Genomic DNA, 27,759 nt, shown 5'->3' on the forward strand with positions numbered 1-27,759 from the left:
AACACCGTGAGTGACATGGGAACCTGAAGATTGGGAATTTCCAACAACAACAGAAAAGGTTCCAGGAGACTGATATGAAAGGACCTCTAGACTGGTGAATTGAAAACTGGATCTTGTCCTCCGGAAACTGGAGGCTGACGGGTTGAGCTATCACACGAGACGGTGGGTGGAACAACCTGGGCTCTAGCACGAGTATGCTTCCTATTTACTATGGTGGTGGACCGACAGGGGGAGTTAGAGTTTGGAAGAGAGACTGTGGTCATTACTGTGGGGGAAGTAGAGTCTGTGAGTGTGCTGGATGATGAAAGTCACATGCCTGGGTTAATTAGACTGTTTGTGAAGAACATTCGAGAACCCAGTTGGTTTAGATGTAAAGGGACAGTTTACATCCTTTTAAGTGTAAAAGGTACTTTTAGGTGTATTACAGTAAACAAAAAAAAAAACACACTATGTTCACAAATCAATCACACAGACAGATACCTTTGATCCACAAAGCGCTGCCATCATGATCCCCCTCATCTGCCATCATGGCGATGTGTCCCGTCCTTTAAGATGAAGAAAGAGTCTGACAGTCCAGAGTCCGTAGATTCAGATCATCACAACGGTCTTACAAATAATAAATATGCTCAAATACACAAAACTTGCCTGTAGCCATGTTAGCAGCCATATGAGGCTTTCAATAGCATGCTGAAAATAACTCGGACAGATTAAACCTTTGGTTAAACTACTTTTTTGAAAAGTAAACTTTTTGTGGTGTGCATATAGAGACATATTCATACATGTTTCCCGGCATGTTTGGTCCATCTGGTCATATATTTTGGGCTGGGACTGGGTGGATTGGGTACAGGTCTACAAACCTGGACTCTAAGCCACACTGATTATGTGGCTAAATAAGTACGTAACTGGAAATAATATATAATATTGACAAGAGTTCTCTGCACTGTAATAATTACCGTCAATTGTATTATCGTCATAAGTAAAGTACACGTTTTGTTGTTTTCTTTTTGTTTTTGGGTTTGCAGTCCAGTTACAGCTGTGGATTAATTTAGCTACTACAGTTTCCAGAAAGGTTTTACAAATACATCTAGAAAGAAAAAATGTCACAGATTGGTAGAAATATAAACTAAGTTGGCAGTTTATCAGGAACACCCAGCTAAAGCTAAGGCAGTCGAATACAACGTTCCTTCAATAAATCCTCCTTCAGGAAGATTACAATGCTGAGTTTGTGTTAAAACGTTTTCAGAGAGTTGCTGATTCAACTGATTTTGGAGGATGCAGTTTGTGTGCTGTTGAATTGCATTGTGTTATATACAGACAGGTTTTTCGATTCTATTCTATCTATCTATGAGACACTTATCTTGTTTTAATGAATCTGATTCTTAGTAATTTCGAGAAAACATAGTAAAACAATTACAAACCTTGCACAAGAAAATAATTAAGTATAATAAAATCATCATTTTTTCTAAAAAGTGTTTCTCTCAGATTAGAATTTCTTTACAAAATGATGAAACCAAGCATCTGTTAAAATTGACCGCAATTCTAAATTGACTGTATCTCAGAACTAATTCAAAGAAGGATTCATTTAATTAAACACTGACAACAAATGAAAGAAAAAAGTCCGAAAATTTTCCTCACTTGTTTAAGTCGCTGTAGAAACCGTCGAGGAGGAGAGAAGAAGAAACAACAGGTTGTTTTCTGAACCCGAGTCGTTTTCTGTCAACCTTCTCCAGAAACAAGAAACTCTGGTTTATTATAGTTTCCCTCCTCTCCTTCCTCCTGCCCATCATTTCTGAAAATCTATATAAAAATGTCCAGTCATCACTGTAAAAAATTCATCTGGATCCAGTTCAACATTTCATAACGTTTCTCGCATGTTCAAATCTCTGCTGAAAGATTTTAATTTCTCATTGTCCGGTGAATCACCACAGGATTTAACAAAACTTCCCTTTTATTCTAACATGTTTTTCCGGAGAGTAAACTGATTCTCAGTCACCACTTCCTCAAATGTGAACCAGCTTGGGTTTAAATCCACCTCTAAAGAGGAATACAAGTTCACAAATGCATCGATTTAACCTTTAACACTAAGTGACCATCGTATCTCTCTAATATTACTCATAATTCCTCTGTAACCTGACCCTCAGTTGAACCAGACAGGGCTGTAGTCGGGTTGGGGGAGCCCTGGTTCAATGATGTTGGGGGGGACAGTTTGACAGGAACACAAACACCAGATCCAGATGAAGGATCATGTTGCTCTGTAAAACCTGGATGTGGAAATAAACAGCTGGTTGATAACCAGTTCAACGTGTCAACTTAAAAGCTGCTTATATGTCAGTGCCGTGTTCACTACTTGTTTCTGCTGAAAACTAGTGGACAAAAACACCAGTTATTGCAGGTTTAAGATTAATATTAAAATTCTGTGAGTGTGAATGAAACTGCCCTTTAAGAATAAAGTCAAATTCCTGGAATTAAAATCTCTCTTTTACCAATGTCATCAAAATTCTGAGATATACAGAATAAGTCATCCCCCAGAAAGTAAAAATTCAACATTCGTCATTGACATTTAATATACTGGTTATAATCCTCACATGTGGCCGTCCAGGTGCAGCTACGTTTACTGTAAAGTTTTATGAGGACAGTGAGAAGCAGGTGACGCTCAGCTCTGCTCTTCTTTGAGGTTTTTTGTGTCGTAAGGTCGCACCGGTCCTCAGTGACCTCCGGGCCCGCCACAGCTGATGTCAGAGGTCATCCTTCGGTGAGGTCATCGTTGAAGTGGAGGAGGATGGCGGGGGCGAAGAGGTCCTGGTCCAGTCTTAGCTGTTCCAGCTCGTGGTCGTCGTCGGGGACGTTGTTCTCGCTGAGCGTCCTGCTCATGTCCAGGCTCGCTCCGTCATGTTTCCAGGTGTAGCTGGAGGCGTGAGAGTTGTAGCGCAGGTAACGCTGGAGGATCTCGGCCAGAGTCTCCTCTGAACACACCTGAGGAGCAATGCAAGAAAATCAGGTCTCCGGAGCTCTGGGTTTATCAAGAAAGATAAAAGTAAAGATCCTTCACTTTTACTCACCAACTTGAGAATAAAAACTATGTAGCAAATTTCTTACACCTTATTAATCCTCTGAAATTAAACTGAGCTCCAAAACAGTGGTGGAAAAAGTACTCAGATCCTTTGCTTAAGTAAAAGTACCCATAATATCATCGTGTAAAAATACTCCAAGTCCTGCGTTCAAATTGAACCTAAGTAAATGTACAGGTGTAACATCAGCAAAATGTAATTCATGTATCAGCAACAAAAGTCCGGGCTCTGCAGAAAACTGTCTCCGGTGACTGATACCGGACACTATTAGATTGTTGGTAGTTTCCGCCCGCCTGCAGTCTTTGTACTAAGCCAGGCCAAAAACCTCCCCAGACCCTGCAGACGGTGACGGCCTTCAAGCCTCCGATACCCAGAGTGCACCTTGTGTGAACAGCTCACCTGTAGTCGCTGCTCCTGCGATGTCAGCGTGTTGACGACTCGTATGCACCTGGTTTTAGCCGTCAGCAGTCCCACCACGTAGCGCTGGTCTCTCCACCAGGGCCCACCGACGTCGCTGGCCCAGTCGGAGCGAGGGCCGGTGGGGGGAACGTGCACGAAGCGCCCCCTGGGGGTGTAGTACCTCACACAGTGAGTCAGTGGATCCACATATTTCAGGACCTGAGGACAGAGGACAGATAAAAGCAGGTAGAGCCAGCATCGGAAAGTAACCAAGTACATCTACTCCAGTATTGTGTATAAATGGCTAAAATACCTGAGTATTTCCATCGTCTGTTACTTTATAGTTTTGCTCCACTAAATTTCAGAGAGAAATTTTGTACTTTTTTACTGACAGCTGGAGTTATCAGTTGCTTTTAAGATAAGGATTTTACATTAAAAATACATGATAAAATTATATAATACCACACATTTGTAAAGATTAAACCTGTGGTCTTGGCCTTGTGACCACCTACAAACACGCCCTCTGTAATTGGGACCTTTGTCTCGTGTCTCAGTTGTTGTCAGCTCCACCAAAGAGACATTTCTCCTCCAAACCTTTCACCTGGTTTCATTTCAAAAACCGTTTGGTTATTCCACAATTCAGAATCTAAAAGCTGAAACCAGATCAGTGAATCGGAACTCAGTTTTTTCTTCTATCGTCTCCCATGAATCACCTGACGACCCCTCAGGTTTATCAGGTGTCCCTTTGGAGGGGCCCGAGCCCTAGGTTGGGAACCAGTGGACTAGTCAGATGTCAGTTATAGGAGACGGTTTACTGTGGAGTTACACTTTGGTGATACTACTTCCATACTGCAGGACTTTTACTTTGGGTCGGGTATTTTCAGACGGTGGTTTTGGTTCTTTTACTGTAGTAGTCAGGAGCAGATCTGAGAGCCGCTGATTGGTTTTTAGCGCTCACGTCTCTGGTTTCGGGGTCGAACCAGCAGCTGATGTCCTTTCCCGCACACTCCATGATGGGTAACAGCAGCGCATCACCTGCAGGGACGGGGAAAGATGTGGGCCAGATTCATATGAACCATGCCGTACACAGCAGGTACGTATCCCACCACTCTGCCACTTCCTTTAATCTTCATTTTACTTGTACAGCTGCTGCAGCACACAGGCAGCCTGTTGTTGGATTGTAATTACCGATGTATTCGCTTGCGAACAGCATTTTTATACACTGATTTGCAGTAGCGGAAGAAGGATTCGGATCCTTTACTGGAGTAAAAGTACCAACACGGGATGTAAAAATACTCCATTAGGAGTAAAGTTATTGTTAATGATGCATGTGGTTGGGCAGGAAGATGACACATTTAAAAGGAGGAAAAAAAAAACTGCCTCGAAATAGTATTCAGGTGAAGTAGAGTAAGGATATACGAAGGCCCACTTGCATGTGTTTTACTGCGGTTTACCTGTGTGGCTCACCTTTGTACCGGGTCATCAGGGGGGTCAGGTCGCACACTTTGCCCAGAAACGACACCCAAAGGTCGTCAGCGGTGTTGTGAGCCGCCACCTCAGCAGGGGTGAAGTACTTCGGCCTGTCCATCACCTGCAGACCCCTGAGTCGCGTCAAAACCGGGTCCCGTCCGCTCGGTCTGTCGCTGCGGTGTTGTCACGTTACTACGGAAACAAGGACCGAGGGGGCGGGGCCGCTGACGTCAAATAAGCGCTTAAGTAAACGAATGTTAATATCGGATATTAATTGATCATTGAACAAAAATAATCGAAGAGTATTTTTTTATATTGTGAATTCAAAGAGCCCAAGATCCAACCAAGATCCATCCATCTGATTGTAATGATTTCAATGGAAAAATGTCTTCTTCATAGTTAAACGATTACTTATATTTACTCTTTTTCTGTATGTTTGGTATGTTAAAGTAATCTGCCTTTATTTTCTAGTATTTATTTATGTATTATTTATTTGATAATTTAAGACATTTTGCTTGTCCTGTCTTTTTTGTTTCCTTTTATAAGATTTGATGGTAGCTTCCATTTGCGCTGTCAAACACTTCGGTTTTCATGAAATGGAAATTTGTTTTGATTCATAAAATGAATATGTTGATATTGTGTGTTGTTATATTTGTGTATGCTAAATGCTTTGATCAATATAAAATAAAAGAATAATATTAAAATAAATACAAATAAGATGTAAATTCACTATATTTGGAGTGAATATGTATAAATAGATTAGCAGTGACATGCATGAATGCTGAATATTATATAATCAAGCATAACGCGAAAAATAATACGAACACGTATGTGTTCAAAAAACATTAAAAAACACATGTGACATATGTACAACAGAATACAGTAGTTTAACAGTTATGTTTCTCTTAAATCAACTTAACATATTCAAAGGCGCTTTATCGCCATGAAAGTTTGAAAAACATTGTTTTTGCCCCTCTCGCGCTGATAGAGCGCCTCGCTCTCTCTCCGTGCTCTCCCTGTGTCTCTCTCCCTCTCTCTCTGGAATGTATCACACGTGGCAAAGATTCACTTTCTTCGCGTTTCACGAACTTCACTGCTACGACAAAAATCACCGCCGACTCGTCTCCATTTGTCGTCCTCCGATTGGCTCGTGCGGGGTGTCTCCGGCGCTCCGATTGCTCGGCGTCCCCGTCAATCAGAGCCTGCAGCTCTTCTCGTTGGCTGACGCGGAAAAAACGGGCGGCCTCGTGTTTTTTCTGGCTCGTGTTGACATCCTTGTGATCTGGAAGATTCGAGGTGCGGAGTGTCGCGAGATTTTAAAGGCCGTTAGGAGGTCGGAGCGTCGCTGATGGAGTGAGGGCGATAAAGGAGGAAAAGAGGAATAAAGCGACGGTTTACAGTCTGAACAGAGCCGTCAACGTCTTTAAAAGGACGCCATGTCTTCCCGTAGTCTTCTCTGCCTGCTGGCTCTCGCTCTCTTCCAGTGCTCTGTGTCGGCCGAACAGCGGAGGCTCTCTCCAGGTAAGGCCGCTCTAGAGGGTCTCCTGCCCCGCCAGGGGGACCACCATGTCCCGGCGGAGCTGTCCGGCTCTGGTTCTCTTAGCTCACTGTTGCCGTTTACTTTTTGTTCACCTTTAAGTCTTACTAACGGTTTCAATAGGAGCATACAACCTGGGACGTGTTAAAGGTGCTTTTGTGAAGTTTTAAATGGTAGAGACAACACTAGAGCTCCAACTTCCTAACTTTTAACGTAGCCAGGAGGCTAATTAGCAGGAATTCAAGTCAGTAACGTTTATTTTGAGTATCGTATATAGAGCGGAAACGATCGGTCAAATAGTTGAACGACAGAAAATGAATCAGCAACGTTTTCATAATTGATCAATCATTGAGGTGATTTTTCAAGAAAAAAGACAAGACAAAAGTGTTAATTCAGGTCTTCCTTTTACATATGTGACAGTTAGATGAGTACATTATGTTTGAATTGTTTTTTGGACAAAACAAGCTACTTGGAGACATCAGCTTGAGCTTTGGGAAATTCAAATTACTTTATAAGCCAGTTAGATTAGAACCAGTAATGTTAATCGAGAAAATAATTGGCAGATTAATCGGTAATGATAATAAATATTAATTGCAGCCCAAATCGTATACTGGTCTATTTTTTCCATTGATTTTTTTTTAAATAATTTTCATTTTTAAAATGATTCGTGGTGTCTTTACACTACAGCTACATCTAACAATTACTGTCATTATCATTATTCTGCTGATTATTTTTTCCTTGAATTGTTTAGTGCATGAACAATCTAAAATGATTAACCGATAGTAAAAACTTGAATAGATTTTCTTTGGTAACTTCTTTGCTTGTCAGAGTTTACATAGTGGGGAAAAATAAACCGCTGGCTGAAATAAACAGGGATTCATTTCTGATTTTCTAATTCTAATCTTTATGAATCATGGTCTTGTTGTTTTTCCTGCCTTTAAAATCTTATTTTTAAAGACTAGGTCAAACGTGGCCCCTTAAGACGAAATGTTAACCAGCAGTCACTTCCAAGACATTTCCAAGCTGCTGCTCTGCTGCTGAAATCCTGATTTTTAAAACCATGACGTCGTCTGACAGAATCACCAGACACAAAAGTTAAACACAATGGCTGAGCTGTGATTTCAGGTATAGGAGACACATAGTAGTGTGTGCCTGCTGAGGGAAAGACCCACCTCATGCTCGACGGGTAAATACTGCGGACTCTCTTCTACGGAGACTAGCAAAGGTTTGAACGAAAAAGTAGCTTGGTTTGTCGCTAGGTTCTTTTGTGAAGAAAAGTCGCTAAAAGGGTCTGAAAAGTCGGTAAATGTAGCAACAAAGGCGCTAATTTGACTTCACTGCCTGTAAACGGCCCCCTGATGACGTAATAGAGACTGTTTGCTCCCACTCATTTTGAAAGAGCAACAACTAATGGGGAAACTCCAACACTCGGCCGGTTGACCATTGGTGTCACTTCATCACTCCTTCACTCACTCACTTCCTCAGACATTCATGTTTTTGGGGCTGGCCCCGCCGTTGTGGTCCAGCCAACGGACGACTCCGGTGAAATGTAATCCCAAAGGGGTTACATTTGCCACAATGTTAAGACCAGCAAAAATGAGAAAAAACTGAGGTGGTGACCTGCCAAGACTGATAGTGATATCACTGAATTTTATAACCATATTGCTGATTTAATGTGGATTGGTCACATCTGGCTGATACCTGACCTACTTAGCAAAGTCACTGTACATTTCTGGTGGATCCAGTTTTCTGTAATTAAATTGTGCAGTTGGTTGATTTTTTTTGAGTGAGAACTCTGTGAAACCAGCCAAAAGCTGCCTCCCTCGCATTCAGAGCCTTCACCCAGTTCACCAGCAGGGAACTCAACTTTCCAGACTCCTCGTTCCTGACCTCCAAATCACTGCCCACAGAGCCTATATTCTAATCACTGCCTACAGTGATTAGAATATAGAAATAAAAATGAAATCTGATTGACAGATTACGATCTTTCTACATTTTTACCAGGGATTTGTTACAATCTCAGACATACCGGTACATGGTGTTTTCCCATCAATATCACCTGACACTGATACATGTGTTTGTCATTATTAAAGTCGATTTTAAACTAATCACCATGTTAGTTTTATTTTCGTCTGTTGATACATTTACAGGTTTGATAGGTGACTGTTCCAAACAGGGATAATATTGGCGGTAGATGTTTATAAATCACCACACATTAAATATTGGTGTGCTCTTAATGATATTTTTGTGATGTGAATCATTTAGTCAGAGCTTTTATTACAACGACAGTCATATAGTAATGAAACAGAAAATACGTGTAATATTTTTTCATTTTATTATATCCATCACAGTTGGATGTCTAATGTTGTGATGGTTGTTTTTGTAAATTTTTTGCTGTTTCATAAACTAAACCCAAAGACACTGTTTTTAAAAAGGAAAAAAAAAAAGTACACTTTAAAATACAAACCTGCAGGATATGATTGACTGATTTTCTGATTGTGGTTCCAGTAGGCTTTTATTTATTTTTTTGTTCTCAAGAGTGTGCGTGAAAGACAAAGTGTGAGAAAATGTACTAAAATCACAAACAAATCCTTAATATGTAGAAATATACAGTTGGCTTTGAGGCACAGGTCGATTTGAATCGTTTCCTGTTAGTACAGTACAGAGAGAGTGTTTATTTCTTGTCAATGTAATGAAGAATTGACTGACATTTACTCCCAATTACTGGATTCACTGAAATGGAATCCGGTAGCTGTTCAAACACACAGCTTCATGTGTGTTTGAACAGCTGTGTGTCTGTTGTTTGGGGTTTGTTGTCCAACACTTGGACAGCAGATTAGTCAGCAGGAGCCCTACATTGTTCTTAGGAAACTGACAAAACATTCTCAGTTTGGTATCACACAGTCGTCTTACTCAGACGGAGAATCTCAGTAATGTTTGGTTCAGACTGAAATATGTCTGTAGTGTCGAGTGTCAAAAACACGTTGATATCAAATGTCTGGTCAGATTGATCTCGGTGACTCTTTGATCAAATAGGACCTGATTTAAATCATCGTTTCCACATGATTCCATCATGAAGTCGCAATTACACCACTCTGCAGAGGGCTTTTAATCTGCAACGACGGCTGCAGGAATTGGTTCGAAGTCGTTCAGGGTGTAGATGAGAGCTTGGCTCGCTTCCCCGATCCTTCTGCCTTTCTTTGTCATTTATCATCGTAAACTAAATATTGTTGGGGCTTTGGACTATTGGTCAAACAAAGCAACATATTTAAAGACCTGATGTTTGGCTGCGCAAAATCGTGATGGGGATTCTTTTGTCAATTTTTTGATGTTTCAGAGACCAGATGATTAATCGATTTAATTAAAACAATAATCGACAGATCAACTGATAATGAAAACAATTCTTATTTTCCACTTCTAATTTTTCATTAAAAAATGTTTTTCTTCTTGCCCTGTCATTTGTGCTGAAGAGATTAGTCCCTTTACGAAAATTTCATTACAACAATTTTTAATAATTGAGTATTCAGATTGATCATTTATCAGCAAAAATGCCAACTATCCTCTGGCTGTAGCTTCTAAAATGTCTCGTATTTTCTGCTTCTCTGTTTCATATCAGTAAAATGAATATCTGTGGGATGTTTCACTCATTTTCACAGTTTTCTGACTTTTTTGCAGCCTTATTTGCTACATAATTGGGTTATTTTTCTTTATAAATCCTTTAAACTAGTGGGATAATAAATCCTACATCACATGAACACATCCCACCTCTCATTCACTATTTGAGGCGTTTGTAGAGTCCTGCAAGACAGTGATCCATCCTTTTTTTTAACAGCCATGTTGCCACTGTTGAATGATATTGGTCCACACGAGAAGCTGGGAGTAGATCCTCAGGATATTTAGGGAAGTTTTATTACAAAGATGAAATCAGAGTTGGTTTCTCCACTTCGCTGCAGTGAATGAGTCTATTATTGGTCACAGAGACTCTCAGGCTTAAACACATGTTAGTGGCAGATTGAGGGAAACCTGCAGAGACATAGGACAAGGAGAGTGTTTGTCACCAAGCACTCTGCTTTCACCTCCTCCTCTCGTCTCGTACCTCCTCTGCTGCTGTACTGTTTTTGCCCCCCCTCACCTCTTTACCCCTCCTGAGGTATTTCTGAAGAATTTCACTCTCCTCAAATTCCTCATAAGCCCGGAGGAGAGGAGGAGGAGTTAGGAGAGGAAAGTGACGACAGACTGTGGAGACGATCGGTTCTGTTGGTCATTTTTAATGAGGTGCTTTTTTTAATTATAGCAACTTTGTTTTGCAAAGTAAAGATAAGTGATAAGAGTGATAAGTACCAGGGATTAATTAGTTTTTAGAAAAGCAAAAAAAAAAAAAAAAGTTTGGAGCTTTTAGAAAAAGAAAAACTGATCACACAGTGAGTGTCAAGTGTTTTTAGTGGGGAAAAAAATGACCGATCATCCGTCATGTAAAGTGTCATTGATTGATTTTATTTTGATTGAATAAATGATGGTGTCATCACTCATCACTTTATCTGTTTGTGTTCATAGAAAATCTGCTGGTAATCACCGCGGCAACAGAGGAGACAGATGGCTTCAACCGCTTCATGAGGACAGTCACAGAGTTCAACTACACTGTGAAGGTAATACACACACACACAAACACATCAAGGGCTAAATGCACAGCTCTGTTAACTGATTGTGTTGGATGGATCTACTGCAAACTCCACAGCATGCTGATGGGACTGATGGAAAATACGGTCTTAAGATCCCATCTGTTCCTACCACTCTGTGAATCTAAGGCAGATCCGTCAGTTCTTTCGATAAACGACTGCACTGAGAGATGACAGTTAGCCGTGTCTATTGTGGCAGGTAGATGAACACCGGGTCACCTGGACTCATGACAGTCCACGGAAACTGCAGCAGATGTTTATGTAGTTCACCTGTTCACATCACATCATAGTTTACAGACCTGTCGAGAATCGAGTCAGTTTCTTTCTGACTGAACATAGAGCTGGAAGGATTATTCACTCATCAGTTAGTCGGTGGACAGAAAAATACGTGCAGCTATTTTTTTGATCAGTTTAAGTTTGATGTCATTTTTGATGCTTCGTGTCAGTGTGTCGACATCCCAGCGTGTTATCAGGTGTGTAGGTTGAAAGGCAAAAATAATCTCTACATCGCCCACACGCTGAATCGATGCTCGACATTGTGATTCTCAGTTTCAAATAACTCAATAAATCCACTTTGTTTGGGAGTGCGTGTATATTCTTTGTTCTTTAGTCATTTTTTTTAATGAAGAATGCCAACGAGCCCAGGTGTTTCTAGTGTGATCATTTCCTGCTTTTCTCTGTTTTAAATCACAGTAAACTGAATATTTTTTTAAAACAAACTGTTTGAAGGCTGTAATTTTTCCATATATTTTGACATTTTATAGACCAAATTATTCATCAATTAGTCAAAAAAAATGACTAGCAGATAAATCAGTAGTGAAAATAATTGTTAGGTGCAGCCCTAACTGAAAATTTTTGTGTATATTGTAAAAACTCGTTTTTCACAATGTAGATATTTGACACACAAATTTCACCTTTTTACGTGTGTGTGTGGTTTTTTGCTGTGAGACAGGAGAATTAATCTGGAGAGATACAATGACTAACGGTGATGGTGGTGTGTGTGTGTGTGTGTGTGTGTGTGTGTGTGTGTGTGTGTGTGTGTGTGTGTGCAGGTGCTCGGCCTGGGCGAGGACTGGAAGGGGGGTGATGTGGCTCGGACAGTGGGTGGAGGTCAAAAGGTGAGATGGTTGAAGAGGGAGCTGCTCAAACACTCTGACAAGAAGGACATGGTCATCATGTTCGTGGACAGGTAACAACCGTGTGTGTGTGTGTGTGTGTGTGTGTGTGTGTGTGTGTGTTCCAAAATCGATTTCATCCACCTGTCCATGTTTTGTGTTAGTCTCTCCCGTCCCTTTCACTGCCTCTGTGTTGTGTCTCTGCTTGTATTCACCTCGTTGTTCTCATTTTTCACTCATTCACATTCACATTTCACACATTTTCTTTCTTCCATGAGAAATCTGACTCACCTGTCCTACTTGCACACACACTGGACAAAGGTTTGGTTACAGAAGTAGGGAGCACCATGATGTTGGTTATCCATAAATATTAGTCATTTTCAACAAAGACAGAAGAAATGTTGCATGAATTGCTCTATAGTCAGTGCACTAACCCCACTTATAATCACCCGTACAGCAGTTTTATCGATAGAAAACTCACTTGATGAAAGTTTTTGCATCTCGGCTAAAAAGATCAAGGTTCTTTACTGCCTTGTGTGTGATCGATGCTCCTTTCTGGTGTTTTAAGGAGAGTAACAAATCAAAATATGGATTTAAATATTTTTTAAACTTGAAAAACATGTACAACATTCATGTTAATTTTTCAAAGATTCTACTTTTCACTCAAATTGTTGAGCTGATATTATCATTTGTAATGAAAAAAACAGCATTATGTTCAAAACAACTGCACAATAGGAGTATCTTGGCTAGTGGACTTAGACTTTCAGACCCCACTGTAATTTTAAGTTTGCTGATAGAAGAATAAAGTCCAGCAGCTGGTTGTAGCAGCTGGATTTAAGGCCGTATGTAATAGTAAACGCCATGTTTTCACTCGATAGCTCTAAACTCCCCACTTGGTTCAGTTGGTCCATCTTTTACCCTATAAGCTGACTAAATTGACCATAATTTACGTCCTGTTACAGAGACGTTTCGTCACTTGAATTATAAATTCACAGAGTTAACTGACTTAACTGTGGACATGCTCTAGGAGACATGTTCAGCTGGTAGAAAAGAGACCACAGCAGAATCTGCAGACCCCTTTGTTTCCTGATTTAGGTTTTAATGAACACCTTTAACTCCATCGTGGGAGCTGCAGAGCCTCCAGTTTCCTGCAGCAGCCTGTTATTACACTGCTGATGTAACTGAGGTTTGACTGATGACAGACCTCACATGGGTGCTCACTTTCTCTTTGGACCGTCTGCTTTCAGACCAGTACGTTAATACGGAAATGTTCCTAAAAGAATGAATGAATGAAGTTTTTATTATTGTGTCATGCCTACAGCCTGCATGACCTATAAAGACAGGACAAATCCATATAAACCTGAACAGTGATGGTTATTTATTTCCAATTAATTCTATAAAAAAGTTCAAAGAACAGAAAACCGACTTGAACCACATTCTCGAGCTGCAAATAATGATTATTTTTCTTACTTTTACTTTTCAACTAATCGTCGTTGGATCCATAGGAGGTTATAAAGTAGTGAAAAAATATTGTTCGTAATTTCTCAGTCAGATTCACCAAAATGTAAAGAAATACAGACTGAAAGGGTGTGGTCCACACCTGACTTTTGGTTAGGCACTATCAGTTCATTTCTCTGACATTACTAAGACTCAGAATGCCTCATCATAATGTTTTTTGTTTTCTTAAAATACTGCCACTCTCCTCTGTCCATTCATAGACTCGTATTCACTGTGTGTTGAAAACCTGTGGACATACAGACGTGAAAGTCAGTTTATATTGAAAACTGTTCTAGAACATGTGCAGCGTCACTCACATGCAAACTGATGATGTTTCTGAGCAGCCCTGCATATTCTGAAAATAATCTCTGACATTTCTGGCTAAAACAATACTCAAAAAGTCAAAAGGCAAACGGGTTCAAAGAGTATCTGCAAAGTATTTCAGTCTTTACTGTTCTGTGCTGCAGATATCTTTATGAACTAAATGGTTTTTAAACCCTCACCTCTGTCTCCGTGCAGTTATGATGTGATCTTCGCGTCGGGTCCAGAGGAGCTGCTGTCCAAGTTTTCTCGACTCGGTCACCGAGTGGTTTTCTCAGCTGAGGGATTCTGCTGGCCCGACCAGAGACTGGCCCCCAAATACCCAGTGGTGCATTCTGGGAAACGCTACCTCAACTCAGGAGGTAAGAAATAAAAAAATAAAAAAAATTAAAAAACCCATTCCTTGTGATCACTGTCCAGGTCATTCAGCACTTTCTAGATTGGTCTGAATGTGTGTATTATAAATTTACTATTTCTCTGGAGATAAAATAGAAAGTATAGCAGCTATGAAATAAATAAATATCTACATAGAGAGGAAAACTCACTCTGTTTGTGTTCAGGTTTCATCGGCTTCGCTCCAGATCTCAGTGCGATCGTCCAGCAGTGGAAGTACAAAGACAATGACGACGACCAGCTTTTCTACACCAGGATCTACCTGGACAAGACACAGAGGGTAAACCCATACCACAAACACTCCAACAATTACAGTATAACTGACATTTTTCATTGATGAAAACCACAACTGTTGGATTCATGCCCCTTTCAGACCCGCACCCCTTTCCATTAATCTGACGGCAGTTTAACATGTCAGTCCCATATCTGAATAAACACCCTGCTCACTTTTTCTTACAGGTCGCGGAACAAGTCTAAATGAATTCATTAACATTGGCACATAGTGACATAAGATGTTTTTATGTATAGTGTGCCAACCAATCACAACAGCAGAAGATGTGATGCTTAAAAACCTGGGACCTAATCCCAGGCATCATTCAGAAGTGGCAGGTTGAACTGCAGAGAGGAATTTTCACAGGCGAAAATATTTTTAAAAAACGGCAGGAAATTTGGTTTGACGCTGTGTTCGGAGAGCTGCTCTCTCTTCACGCCGAGGGCGAGATAACTAGGCAGGTTAACAGGAACGTTAGGGTCTGATACATTATATGCAACTTCCTGTGCTGTCTAGTCCTGCCAACATATCGCATCGTACCGTGGCTTTTTCTGTATCAATCTGAATGAAACTGTTTGAATGACAACCGTCACTTAACAGCTCGACAAAGCCGGTAATTTACACATTCCATGTCTGAAAAGGGTTCAAGATCATGTGGATGATGTGTTGTGAATTGTCTCCTCAGACCAAGTTCAACATGACCCTGGATCATCGCTCCCGAATCTTCCAAAACCTGAACGGAGCTGTTGGTGAGAGAGACAGTGTGTGTGTGAGAGTGTGTGTGTGTGTGTGAGAGTGTGTGTGTGTGTGAGAGTGTGTCTGTGTGAGAGAGAGAGTGTGTGTGTGTGTGTGTGTGTGAGAGAGAAAGAGACACAGACACACACACGTTTATACTTGTATCTTTGTGAAAAGATACCAGATGAAACCTTCAGTGACATAATTCATTCCTTGGCCCGAACCCTAATCTCAACTATCACAGCTACAGACCTAACCCCAATCCTAAACTGAACCTAAACCTAATTCCAATCGGAACCCTAACACCAAGTCCTAACCCACAAACCGCCCTGTGAGGTTGTGTCAGAAAGTGACTCTCTTTCAAAATGTCCTTTTTCCTAAGGTCTAAAACTCAAATTGGTCCTCACAAAGATGCAGACACACACACGTTTTAGTTTAAATGAAACTAAGCAATAAAAAACTGGCTCTTTTACACTTATTGTTATGGGACTTATTGTTTTATAAAGCAGAACGGTTCGGATACACGTCGTTGAAAAGGCGACACCATGTGGACTCAGCGGTAAACATTATCATATTTATGTTCTGTTCAGAGTGTGCAGAGATCAGTTCAGTCATGGGACAGACAATAATGCAAAAAGTGATGGTAATATAGATTTTCTTTCACATTTACATGTGGTGTCATAATTGTTAAACGAACAGAAAAGTCGCAGAAGGAGATGGACATAAAATGACTCCAGACCAGCTCCCAGACCTCTGAGTCGACTGAGTCTTATGAGACCAGTGCTGGGAAGTTTGATTGTTGTGCTTCCTCTGCTTACCGGGGTTTGGACCTTGAAATATATAAACTTGTATTAAAAAGTGAGGATGTTTTCTAAAATACTGGATGAAGAGTTTTTATTTCTCAGCGAACGTCATCCAAACCAGCCGTTAAGAGAAAAACCCTCAACCAGATCTGTATTTGCTGTGACCCCCATTTGCCTTTAAACCAGCAACAGTTCTCCTCAGTACACCTGCACACAGTTTTTCAGGTTCTAGGCAGGAAGGTTGTTCCAGCATCTTGGAGAACCTGCATCAGTTCCTCTGCGGATTTAGTCTGTCGCAGTGTCTCCTGTCTCTTCATGTGGTCCCAGACTGACTCCCTGATGTAGGGATCAGGTTTCTGTGGGGACCAGACCATCTGCTGCAGGACTCCTTGTTGTTCTGGTGTCTGAAGACAGTCCTTTATGACTCTGGCTGTGTGTTTAGACTCGTTGTCCTGCTACAAAATGAATCTGGGATCGATCAGAGCAGAAACAGAAGCAGAACCAGTCAATAGTGTCAATAGATAAATGTTAAGTTCCTTTGGTGGAAAAGGCCTAAAACTAAAATAAACCATCACAGTTTGAGCTGTTTCTGTAAAATATAACTAAACTGAATGTCTCTGTCTGTCAGATGAAGTCGTCTTGAAGTTTGAGAGGGCAAAGGTCAGAGCGAGGAACGTCGCCTACGACACACTGCCTGTTGTTATCCATGGCAACGGACCAACCAAGGTAACCGAGCACCTACGGCGTGTGAAAGTAAACTGTTCCCAGAACCTCTGGTGTTACTACAGATGAGTCAAATCTACTGCTGGTATGTGAAGTGTTTGTATCAGAAATGAGACTAGTCTGCAGCTCAGCTGGTTTCTGAGGTTTTCACTGTGGTAGATGTTCAGTGTACACCACAGTGATTCAGACAGAATGATTTGGTTTTAAATTACAGCTCAGAATATAACTGAATAAACAACAACTGCAGGAAGCCTCTCATTAGCTAACTAACGCTGACATGTCCACTGGATGAACAGGAAAACCTCACAAGAGTCCACGTGCCTCTTTTACTGTGAGGTTTAAAAAATGTATATGACGGGGTGTAATCTATATTGATGCTTAAATCTGCTGATTTTCTGCCAAAATTGGAAAAGTTTAGGTTATTTAACAACTTTCCTTGACCTTCCACCAGGTAATTTTAGTGTGGCTCGTATCCCCAGTGCACCTTATTAAAATCATTAAAATAAGAGGCACTATTATATCATGTTCCACCAAGAATGTAATCAGTTGCCCATGTGGCCCAGCATATGTGGGGAAAAACAAAGAGCTGTATTTGGATCCAGGACCAAAGTACTAGGCAAGATTATTTATATAGCACCAGTCAGACACAATGCACTTCAAAGTACTTTACAGAGGAATAGAAAGACATTTAAGATATAATAAGATATTAAGAAAACATTAAGTATTCATTTAAAAGACAATAAAAACAGAAACCAACTCACGCCCTGTTTAAATGAGCTGACAGTTTCAGCAGACCTCAGGTATTTAGGAAGCTTGTTTCACAGGTGGGGAGCAGGAAAACTAAAAGCTGCTTCACCTTGTTGGGTGTTGACTCTGAGAACCCTGAGTAAACCTGTCACAGATGACCTGAGGGTCTGCATGTAAATCAGAGACGTATTTAGGCCTGTGATATTTTGTGTTTTATAGACGAATGATATCATTTTAAATCCATCATGTGACGCACAGGAAGCCAGTGCAGTGATTTAAGGACCGGTGTGATCCACTTTCTTGGTGTTGGTGAGGCAGCAGTATTCAGGATGAGCTGCAGCTGTGTCTGGTTGATATTTTCACGAAGACCTGTGAAGACATCGTTACAATAGTCAGCTAGCTGAAAATGAACGCATGAACAAGTTTGTCTGTATCTTGTTTAGACAGAATCCTTTAATTGTTGCTCTTTTTTTTTTTTTTTTAATTTTTGTTTTAGATGGTAGTAGGCTGATTTAGTAATTGTCTTTATGTGGCTGTTGAAATTCAGTTCAGAGTCCGTAACTACACCAAGGTTTTTGGCTTGATTTTTATAGATTTTAGGGTCATTGATTCAAGGTGAGAACTGACTTTTAATCTTTTTTCATTGGGGCCAAAAACAGTTACTTCAGTTTTTTCTGTGTTCAGTTGTAGAAAATACTGGTACATCCACTCATGTTTTTTTTCAGTGCATTGACTGTAGTCACGTGGTGACAATGTACACTTGTCATTTGCATAATTTATAGTGAGAGATGTTATAATATTCCATAATGTGAGCGAGGGGGAGCAGGAATTTGTTGAATAGAAGAGGCCTGAGAACGGACCCTTGAGGAACTACACGTGATTTGTTTGCTCTGATTCATGATTACCTACACTAAACAGCCCCTGTCTTGTAAATATGATGTGAACCAATTTAGCAGAGTGCCAGAAAGTCCCAGCCAAAGTCTGACGAGCAGTATCTTGTGGTCAGCTGAGATCCAGTAATACCAAAACAGAAATATTGTTTAAAACTTTAATGAGTGCAGTCTCAGTTCTGTGGTGTGGTCAAAATCCAGACTGAAAAGTATTAAGTTGTTTTAGTTGCTGAAAAACAGCCCTTTGAAAAATATTTCCTAAAAAAGGTAGGTCTGATATGGGCCTATAGTCATTTATTACTGAGGCAACCAGATTATACTTTTTTCAAAAGAGGGTTAATAACTGCGGCCTTCAGGGCCGGATTTAGTACAAAGATTGTGTTTTGAGTTTCAAGCGTGGAATGAATCAGATGTCAGAAATATTTTTCTTTGTCTCTGCAGCTGCAATTGAATTACCTGGGTAACTACGTCCCCACAGCGTGGACCTATGAGAACGGATGTGGGATCTGTGACGACGACCTGCTCTTCTTCAGCGACGTACCTGTAAATACATTCACCTGAAAGTGCTGAAATCATGACTCCTGTTTTATTTTTCACACAGTCTCATCAGGATGTTTAAACTGTGTGTTTTCAGGATGAGGAGATGCCTCTGGTTTACGTTGCAGTGTTTATCGAACATGCAACTCCCTTCATGGAGGAGTTCCTGGACCGACTGACGACACTCAACTACCCCACAGCGAGGATCCGCCTCTTCGTTCACAACAACGTACAACAGAGACACAGATGCACAGATACAGACAGGAACAAAAATCTCTTCTGATTTATTCTGATGTATTCTGATGAATTCTGTACTGATCTTTTGTAATTTACCTGTGATCCAGGTCGTGTACCACGAACGTCACATCCAGAGGTTCTGGGAGCGTCACAGGACTTTGTTTCCTGATGCCCTGCTGGTCGGACCGGAGGAGAACCTGCAGGAGGACAAGGCCAGAACCATGGCTGTGTGAGTGGAGAACCACAAGAACTTCTGAAGGCATTACACTACCTTTTTAGAACAATATTTTTTTAGAACATTTTTGGATCATACAGACATGACGGAGTGTTTTATAACGTCTAGAACATCATGCATTTAGTGCAGTTTAGACCCTCTTCTCAAACAGGTTCATGTAAAACGTGGAAGAATTTTTATAGAGCGCCTGAAAGCGTCTCCACACTTTTCAGAACCTTTCCATCAAGAGCCGAAACTATAGTCATGCAACATAAAATTCATCTTCAACTATTTCAGCAATCAATTAATGAATTCAGTCAGTTTCCAAGCAAATATGTGAAATATTTTGATGGTAATAGTTATTAAAATGTGAAGATTTGCTACTTTTCCTAGTTTTTGCAAAACTAAAAACATCTATGGATTTTGTTTGTTTTTCTTTGAGCTTGGCCCTGAAAATAAATCAGGAAATTATGATGGAAAATTTTCACCTGTTTCTGAAGTTTTATAAGAGATTAATCAAGGAAATAATATGTAGGTTATATTGATTACGCAAATAGTTGTTAGTTTCACCTCCATTGTCAACACAATGGAGATGGTCTGCATCAGCATTTTGAACAGCTTCTTCTTTAACGCGGTCTGATATATCTGATTACTGTGCTTACAGCAGATTTAGGGCTGCAACTAACAACTTCATTTATCAGTTAATCTATTAATTATTTAGAGTCCATGGTGAAGTCTTGTTTTGTCTGACCAGTAGTCCAAATCCAAAAGATTTTCAGTTAAGCAGAAAAAAATGCTTAAAAATATTACAAGCTATTACTTTCCAAAGGATATTTATAGGTCCCCAGCAAACCAAACCAATTTTATGGCCTGATTGTTAAATGGACTCCCGCTGATTCAGTTCTGAGGGGAAAATGAATTGGGTTCAAACTATCAAACATCAAAGAAGAACTTTGAACACATACCAGATCATAATATGTATGTGCGTTTGTGTGTAGCGAGGCGTGTAAGAAGAATCCAGAGTGTGATTACTACTTCAGCATCGACTCCGACGTGGCCTTGACGAACCCCGACACACTGAGGATACTAATCGAGGAAAACAAGTACGTGCGGTTCTGTATACACCATAGAGGTATTCATATGGTAGCAGTTTGTATGCTATTCTTGTACTGTTCTTCTAGTCTCTACACCAATTATGTTCATAGTCATTTTGCCAAAAAAAGGCTAATATAAACAATATATTTTCTGTTTCGCACTGTGTGATTGAAGTTGTAATTCATCTGTTATCCACACATGAAAGTCAGTGACAATGACAGTGCTGTTTTTGTTATCAGGGCTCCATACCTATTACGCCAACACCTTTTTCTGTTTATAATGCAGATCATTAAATCCTTGGATGAGCTTTGACATTGTTTACATGAGCATTTATGTACAGTAGACCCATGAAAAATGATGTATTATGAGTACATCATTAGTTTAAAGCAAACATTTAAAAAAAAAAAAAAAAGTTATGCTTTCATTAGGGCTCCTGATATTTTTGTTAAAGGGCCAGATTGGGCCAACCCTCCTATATTACCCTACATCTTAACATGTACATACTAGCCCCCTTCAATATACAATACAGCCTGACAAGTACACGTTAGTACCCTCCTGCATTAACACCCTACAGCGTCCTGCTGCTACTTTATTTGCCTGAAGGTGGCGCAACCGAGATTGGAACTGTTGCTCTGTAATTGGATGATATTTAATGGATGATGATATTAACACTTGTGTAACATTGTGTGCATGAAAAGTTTTTTCATTAAATGTTTAACGTTTTGTTGTTTTACTGTAACATTTTGGCTGGAGCGCAACAGTGGGGCCAGCCCTATAAACTGTATGAGTGATGAAGTTAATCCACTGGTCTACCGGCCGAGTCTTGGAGTTTCCCCATTGGCCGTTGCTCTTTCAAAATGAATTGGTGCAAACAGTTTCTATTACATCATCAGGGGTCGCTTACAGCAGTCAGTTCGCCAGTATTTACCCGTCGAGCGTGAGGTGGGTCTTACCCTCCGCAGGCGCACCGCTTTGTGTCCCATTCACTTTACCACACGTCAGCTGACACAGACCCGAATGAGCCTCTAACTTTCTCTCTGACTGATAATTTTACAGGTGAATACGCCTGAAATCGCAGCTCGGCCGTCGTCTTTAACTCATGTGTCTGTTCGGTTATAAAACCAGGATTTCAGCAGCAGAGCAGCAGCTCGGAAATGTCTCGGAAGTGACAGCTGGTTAACATGTCGTCTCAACGGGCCACGTTTCAGTCACTGTTTCATCCTTGTTCCGTTTTCTGACAGCAGACAGATAAAGGGCGAGTCCAGCCACATTCTAGGATTTGACCTGGTCTTGTTAACCGTTCAGTGTGTAGCACAGCTTGGTGATGTTACAGTCAAACCACACACTCTATTTACATGTTTTAATATTATGGTTTGATGAGAGGAATTGAGTGTTTTTATGTTTTTATTTTTTCTGATTGTTGTTTTTGATTAAATTCAATCTCCATCTCTCTCTCAGGTCTGTTATAGCCCCCATGTTGTCCAGACACGGGAAGCTGTGGAGTAACTTCTGGGGCGCTCTGAGTCCTGAAGGATACTACTCCAGATCTGAAGACTACATCGAGATCGTCCAGGGAAAGAGGATGTGAGCGAACACACACACACACACACACACACACGCACACACACACACACTCAGTAGTTTAAACCTTGTAGTTGGAAGAGTAAAGGTTGGGGACACATCCTACTGAAACTGGTTATCTAGTTCAAAAATAAAAGAGAGACACAAAACTAATGCAGTGATTTTATTTTACATCGCTGAAATAATGATTTCTAAACACAACAGCACAAGTTTGAAGGAAAACATGACTAAACAGAACTCAACCAACTAAACAGAGCATAAATAAAGGCTAACTACTCTGACCAGGTTATTAAACAAAGAGCAACACACTCCTCTATACAGAGATAAAACCTCTGTGCAGTGTGAAGGGGCACCACAAGCTTTCCTTATCCTGCTCCCAGTTTGGAGCACGCTCAAAGGACAATTACTAGAATTGACACAGCAGACGTGGTCTGTCACTCTGGTTGTTTATGGTAAACTGGGTAAACTGTGTAATTTAAAAGGCTGGAATATGCTATTTAAGTTCACTGTGTGAATAAAGATACTTGGATGGTGCATCAGATCCTTTGGGTTGCTGTTTTTCCAGTGGAGAGGATTGTAACCCTCGTTTAGTGTGTAACTCATTTCATCCATAACGTGTGTTAGAATTACTGAAAAAAATATACCATATCACACAGTGGAGTTTTATTTCCAAATGTTTACAACCACATAACACAGGGTTAAGCTGGTTAATAAATATCAGGGAAACCTGGCCTGTGTAGTATCATAGTGTTTATGATGGCACATACTGCTAAAAACTCATAATAAAACACAAACCAACTCCAATACCAGCTCATTCTGACCGGTCACCAGACCAGACTATTATAACATGAACCTGACCATCCGATCCCGGTGCTGTGTGGGCAGAGAACAGGTCTAGTTAGTGCCACTATTAGTGGTCAGTGTTTGTCTGACTGCTGTAGGGGAAAGTCTGCCATGTTCTTCCAGCTCTGTCGGTCGGCTGAACGTTAGATTATAAAACTGCTAAGACATTCAATAAAATGTCCACACAAGCAGATGTCAATCTGCACAACCTGACACATACACACTTCCTTGTTGCTGAAACATACGAGGTATCTGAAGCGTTTGCGTGTGTGTGTGTCTGTGTGCGCGCAGCGGTCTGTGGAATGTGCCGTACATCACTCAGGCCTACCTGATCAAAGGAAGCGTCCTGCGATCCAAACTGTCCCAGGTGAGCCTGTACTTGGACGAGGGGATGGACCCTGACATGGTGTTCTGCAGGAGCATCAGAGACCAGGTAACACATGCTGAACACCTGCTCACCTCTTAGCTATCAGCTGCAAAAGAGTGAGGCTGCATCATATGTGTTAGCATTATCAAAGGCTACTTCCAGGTTAGTACTTTGGGGTTTGGGGTTCCTGTTGGTGATAATAATGTTGTATAAGTGAATTTTAATCTTCAGAATAAAAACAAATAAATCTTCAAAAAAAAAAAAAAACCTCTCAGAAATAGGAGCAGGAGAAAAGCTGAAGTCATTATAACAAGCCTGTCTGTTCCACACTGGATTAAAGTCACCCCAACTCCCCTAGAGAAATACATCCAGTCAGAAAGGGGCTTTGTCAGGGTTCAGGCGGGAGATAACTCCTCAGTTTGAAATTCTAACGCATTTATTCTTAAATGTTGTGGACAATAGGGGATTGACTGTTAATGTCATTCAAAAAGTACATCTCCTATCCCAAACCAAAAGATTAATAGACAAGGAGCGTAACAGAAGTAGTGCTGGCTGCTCCTGAATTTTTTTCTTTTTTTCTTTTTTTTGTACACATTTGAGGATTTCAACCTTTCTTATTCCACAGTTCGTGTTTCTTAAGTGCACGATAACACTTGCTCCTGAGGGACGCCACAATGTTTTCGGACAAACCCAAATACATCCTGGGATACTCTGTGGAAAGTAAAACTGAATAAAACTGTGTGTCCACAGGGAGTCTTCATGTTCGTATCAAACCGCGACGAGTTCGGTCGTCTGGTGGCGTCGACCAACTTCAACACGTCCAGGCTGCACCCGGACATGTGGCAGATCTTCGACAACCCTGTGGTCAGACAACCACACCCGAACATACTGACATGAACACGTGATGAACTGAACGAAAGCGCAGGCTAATTGTATCTGTATTTGCAGGACTGGAAGGAGAAGTACATCCATGAGAACTACTCCAGGATCTTTGAAGATCAGAAGATCTTTGTGGAGCAGGTAACAAAACACACAACAATAAAGTAATGAGGAATGGCAACGGGCAACTAAAACAATAAATCCAATGCGTACGAGTCAAGCCTGGGACACCATGCCGTGCATGACTCGTAAGCATGGGTTCCCAGTTTGTCTCCCTCCCCGTTTCACATTGATGTGCTGGTTTTATGCCTTTAAAAGTTCACATACCATGTGTACCATCTGTAGTTCAGTAATGATCTGTGTGTCTCTCTCAGCCCTGTCCAGATGTTTACTGGTTTCCAGCTTTCTCAGATAAGATGTGTGATCACCTGGTAGAGACCATGGAGGACTGTGGCCAGTGGTCTGGAGGTTCACACAAGGTAACCTGTTCACCTGTCTGTCTGACTGACTGTGAAGAAACAAACGTGAGCTTGGAAAGTTTTGTCGTTTCTCTGTTCAGGATGAGCGTCTGGCTGGCGGTTATGAAAACGTCCCGACTGTGGATATCCACATGAACCAGATCGGCTTTGAGAAGGAGTGGCTCAAATTCCTCAAAGAGTACATCGTCCCCGTCACTGAAAAACTCTATCCTGGATATTACCCCAAGGTACAGTAAAGATGCGACTGCGGGGTAAAGTTACACCAAGGTCCAGATGCTGCTCTAGGACATAGTCAAGGTACTACCCCAAGGTACGGTCTAGATACTCCCCCCCGATGTAGTCGAGACACTAGTCTAGAGTCCAGAGACTTCCAGAAGGTACAGTGCAGACTCTACCCCACAGAACACAATCAGCTCCAAGGTACACACAGTGCGTATTGTATGTATTTACAATACAAACTGCCCAGACGAGTGCAGGACTTGTCAACATTTCATTTTATGGTTCAGAAACCTGCTGAGTCAGATTCTCTAAAATGTAAAAAATGGAACATTAAGTCACTGAATTTGTGTTTTATCAAAGTCAAATAATTTTTGTGCAGAATCTGTCATGAATTGTGTTACGGATCATTGGTTTTTTTGTTCGTGCAGGCCCAGGCCATTATGAACTTTGTGGTGCGTTACCGTCCTGACGAGCAGCCGTCTCTGAGGCCGCATCATGACTCCTCCACCTTCACCATCAACATCGCCCTGAACAGGAAGGGCATCGACTACGAGGTACACACAAGAACACCCTTCTGATCTGACAAAACAGCAGTTCAGCAGTTGATGGATCAGGGAGAAATTACAGCTCAAACTCTAAATCAGCAGGAAACCACATCAGAGACCGTTGACGTGCTGAACCAAGTATCACTGCATCAGCCTCCCATCATCTTTATTCATGTACAGTTCCGACCATAAGGATTTTGAGGCTCTGCCTTCAGCACATGAACTGTGTTGGGGATATAGCCCACAGCAGAATGCAGTGAAGAGTCAGTGGAGTAAAGAAGGAAATGCTCCATTTAAAATATGCCTCGTTCAGACTGGAATCCCCTCCAGTCTGAACAGTTTTTTTTTCAGTATCAAAAGTAATCTGAGAAAACCACAGAAACAACGAACAAACACACGGCTGCTGAGCTGATAAAAGCTGGAAACACCTGTCACAGTTTGTTTACCTGTGTGTGTGTCTGTACCCGTCTGTGTCAGGGTGGAGGCTGCAGGTTCCTGCGTTACGACTGCAAGGTGGAGTCTCCCAGGAAGGGGTGGTCCTTCATGCACCCGGGCCGGCTGACCCACTACCACGAGGGCCTGCCCACCACCAGAGGGACCAGATACATTATGGTGTCCTTTGTCGACCCCTGAACACTCCAAGTTTGTGTGTGTGTGTGTGCGCGCGTGTGTGTGTGTGTGTGTGTGCGTGAACATCAGTCCACCTCATCATCACAGATAAACAGACCCGATGGAGGATTATACGTGATGAACGTGAATGCATCGTCTCAGAACTAGTTTTTTCTAGAGTTTCTTTTATTTCCCATTGGATGATCCACCTCACTTGCGTTTACACCTGACGCACCTTTACCTGCCGCTCATCATAACGAGCTGTGATCACATGTATCATTTCAATGTGTCTTCATACCAGTTGTAACAGGTGTCACTCTGAGAATCCTGAACGCATCCTTGTTAGCATTTCAAAGTAAGAGTCACTTTATTAAGCTTTCATTTACTTTCATAACTTCAGACAAAGAAACGAGCAAAGACGTGAAAACACAAGCGATTTAAGGCATCCTTTAAGTGCATTTCAAAATAAGAGTCTTGTAAGTCGTCACCGCGCTGCCTTATTTTATAACACTACCTGAATCTATGCAAGCAGAACACACTCCGTGTCTGTGTGTTTTTGTGTGTCTTTTGTGTGTGTATACGTGTGTCCATCAGCTGTCCATCGTCCTGCAGGGGGCGCTCTCCTGTCAGTTACCACTGTGACCGTAACCCACAGCGCCCTCTAGAGGATTATGGTATTTGTACGTTTTTCTCCAAAGCTGGCGACCAGCTGGGGTTAAAAATAATTAACATCGACCACAAAACCCGTTTGGGGGATGTTGGGGTTACCCTGGCAACCAGTAGTGTTGCCGTGAATGATGGGAATCATAGCAGTAGGCAGCAGCTGTTTTCAGCCAATCGGATCACTCAAATTAAGGGTTTGATTTCCCCCAAACAGTGAATGTTAAATCTGGAGAAAAATAAATGATATAGAAATGAAAGAAAAGCCTAAAAAGACTTGGAGGAGCATGAAAATGTAAAAAAGCAAAAGTATTTTTATGTCAAGAAGTCGGGGAGTTTGGTAAAAGTCTGAAAAATGAGTGTTACGGAGGTGGAACTCCACTTTAAGATATTTTTTAACTGTTTCTGGGAAAACAGCAAAGGCGTTTTATATTTCCATGTTTTGTTCCCCATTGTTTAGTTTTTAAATTCACTTGGTTCGTATCTTTAAGTTTTCTTTGTTTCCATCGGGTAGTGGAGTATTTTTCCGTCGTCTCCTCTCACAGTATTTATCTCCTTATTTAAAATGAACAAAAAATGTTTTGATGGTTCTGAGTCTGTTTGAGGAACGAGGTTTCCACCTGACGCTGCCTTTAGTTTTCTCTCCATGCGTGCCTGTCGATACGAGGAATAAACTGTCTCTGGCTTTGTACAAACTGCATTAAATTATTTGTTAATGACTGAGTGAAGAAAGTTTTGAGATTTTAATAAATAATTTTACTGTCACAGCGGGGTGCGTTTGTTTCATCTGTCGGGGGAAAGTGACGCCGAGTGCGTGTTGGAAATCGTATTTGGTCTTTATGACACCAA

General features: G+C 41.1%; 3 protein-coding genes across 3 annotated transcripts in view; 1 reads left to right on the plus strand and 2 right to left on the minus strand.

Annotated features, from left to right (window-relative positions):
* Positions 1–2,269, minus strand: part of asgrl2 (asialoglycoprotein receptor-like 2) — an 11,015-nt gene extending 8,746 nt beyond the window's left edge. The window contains exons 1-2 of the mRNA XM_040140814.1: positions 1,636–2,269; positions 481–545 (exon numbers count right to left, since the gene is read on the minus strand). Of these exons, the coding sequence (XP_039996748.1) occupies positions 481–545; positions 1,636–1,787 (217 nt within the window). The 5' untranslated portion in view covers positions 1,788–2,269. The remainder of the gene's footprint in view (positions 1–480; positions 546–1,635) is intronic.
* Positions 2,270–2,480: 211 nt separating this feature from the next.
* Positions 2,481–5,304, minus strand: LOC120797304 (cytochrome b5 domain-containing protein 1). The gene is made up of 4 exons (XM_040140865.1): positions 4,935–5,304; positions 4,426–4,502; positions 3,468–3,686; positions 2,481–2,973 (listed from the first exon to the last, which is right to left on the minus strand). The coding sequence occupies exons 1-4, from the start codon at positions 5,053–5,055 to the stop codon at positions 2,743–2,745; spliced, it is 648 nt and encodes a 215-aa protein (XP_039996799.1). The 5' UTR covers positions 5,056–5,304; the 3' UTR covers positions 2,481–2,742.
* Positions 5,305–6,373: 1,069 nt separating this feature from the next.
* On the plus strand, positions 6,374–27,675 carry plod3 (procollagen-lysine, 2-oxoglutarate 5-dioxygenase 3). Its single transcript, XM_040140732.1, has 19 exons — positions 6,374–6,458; positions 11,029–11,120; positions 12,203–12,339; positions 14,282–14,445; positions 14,644–14,756; positions 15,433–15,496; positions 16,914–17,011; positions 19,087–19,188; positions 19,280–19,411; positions 19,527–19,648; positions 20,632–20,736; positions 22,187–22,312; positions 23,444–23,585; positions 24,270–24,383; positions 24,468–24,539; positions 24,773–24,877; positions 24,958–25,104; positions 25,525–25,650; positions 26,119–27,675. The coding sequence occupies exons 1-19, from the start codon at positions 6,374–6,376 to the stop codon at positions 26,272–26,274; spliced, it is 2,202 nt and encodes a 733-aa protein (XP_039996666.1). The 3' UTR covers positions 26,275–27,675.
* Positions 27,676–27,759: the final 84 nt, after the last annotated feature.

Source organism: Xiphias gladius, chromosome 12 (assembly GCF_016859285.1).
Source record: "Xiphias gladius isolate SHS-SW01 ecotype Sanya breed wild chromosome 12, ASM1685928v1, whole genome shotgun sequence".
Taxonomy (NCBI): Eukaryota; Metazoa; Chordata; class Actinopteri; order Istiophoriformes; family Xiphiidae; genus Xiphias; species Xiphias gladius.